The sequence below is a fragment of the Penaeus monodon genome, chromosome 32 (assembly GCF_015228065.2).
Source record: "Penaeus monodon isolate SGIC_2016 chromosome 32, NSTDA_Pmon_1, whole genome shotgun sequence".
Lineage (NCBI taxonomy): Eukaryota > Metazoa > Arthropoda > Malacostraca > Decapoda > Penaeidae > Penaeus > Penaeus monodon.
In genome coordinates, this window is record NC_051417.1 from 7,743,222 (window position 1) to 7,743,650 (window position 429).

Here is a 429-nt window from a genome sequence, read left to right on the forward strand (position 1 = left end):
TATGCACACAAATGTGTAATTGAATACATAAGTGGGACCATACGTAGGCCCACATACATATATACACACACCTATGTGTTTATATTCATGTGTAACCACAAACTAGCTTACATAATTTTTGTGTAAATTAACTTGCCTTCTGATGGTTAGGCCTCTGTTGATCGTAGAGAAATCTCTCGTCTACCGAAGGGCATTTTCCTGGCACGACAAAGTCAGGGATCTTGTCGGCAGCGACCACTGCAACGAGAGCGAGACACAGCAACGAGGTCTTCATGATGATCCTGCAGTCTAAGTGGCGTGAGAGTTTCTCAGGCGTCTTTATATAGAGGGTGTATCCCGCAGAGGAAAGTCATGTTCCGATATGTTATTCACGTTGATGATATACAAAATAAGATTAGTTGTAAGTTTAAGTATCTTAATAGCCATAGG

At 41.3% G+C, this 429-nt stretch overlaps 1 protein-coding gene across 1 annotated transcript in view; it reads right to left on the reverse strand.

Annotated features, from left to right (window-relative positions):
• LOC119593450 (crustacyanin-C1 subunit-like) overlaps window positions 1-310 on the reverse strand; it is a 1,200-nt gene extending 890 nt beyond the window's left edge. The window contains exon 1 of the mRNA XM_037942380.1: window positions 137-310. Within this exon, the coding sequence (XP_037798308.1) occupies window positions 137-274 (138 nt within the window). The 5' untranslated portion in view covers window positions 275-310. The remainder of the gene's footprint in view (window positions 1-136) is intronic.
• Between the last annotated feature and the right edge of the window lie 119 nt (window positions 311-429).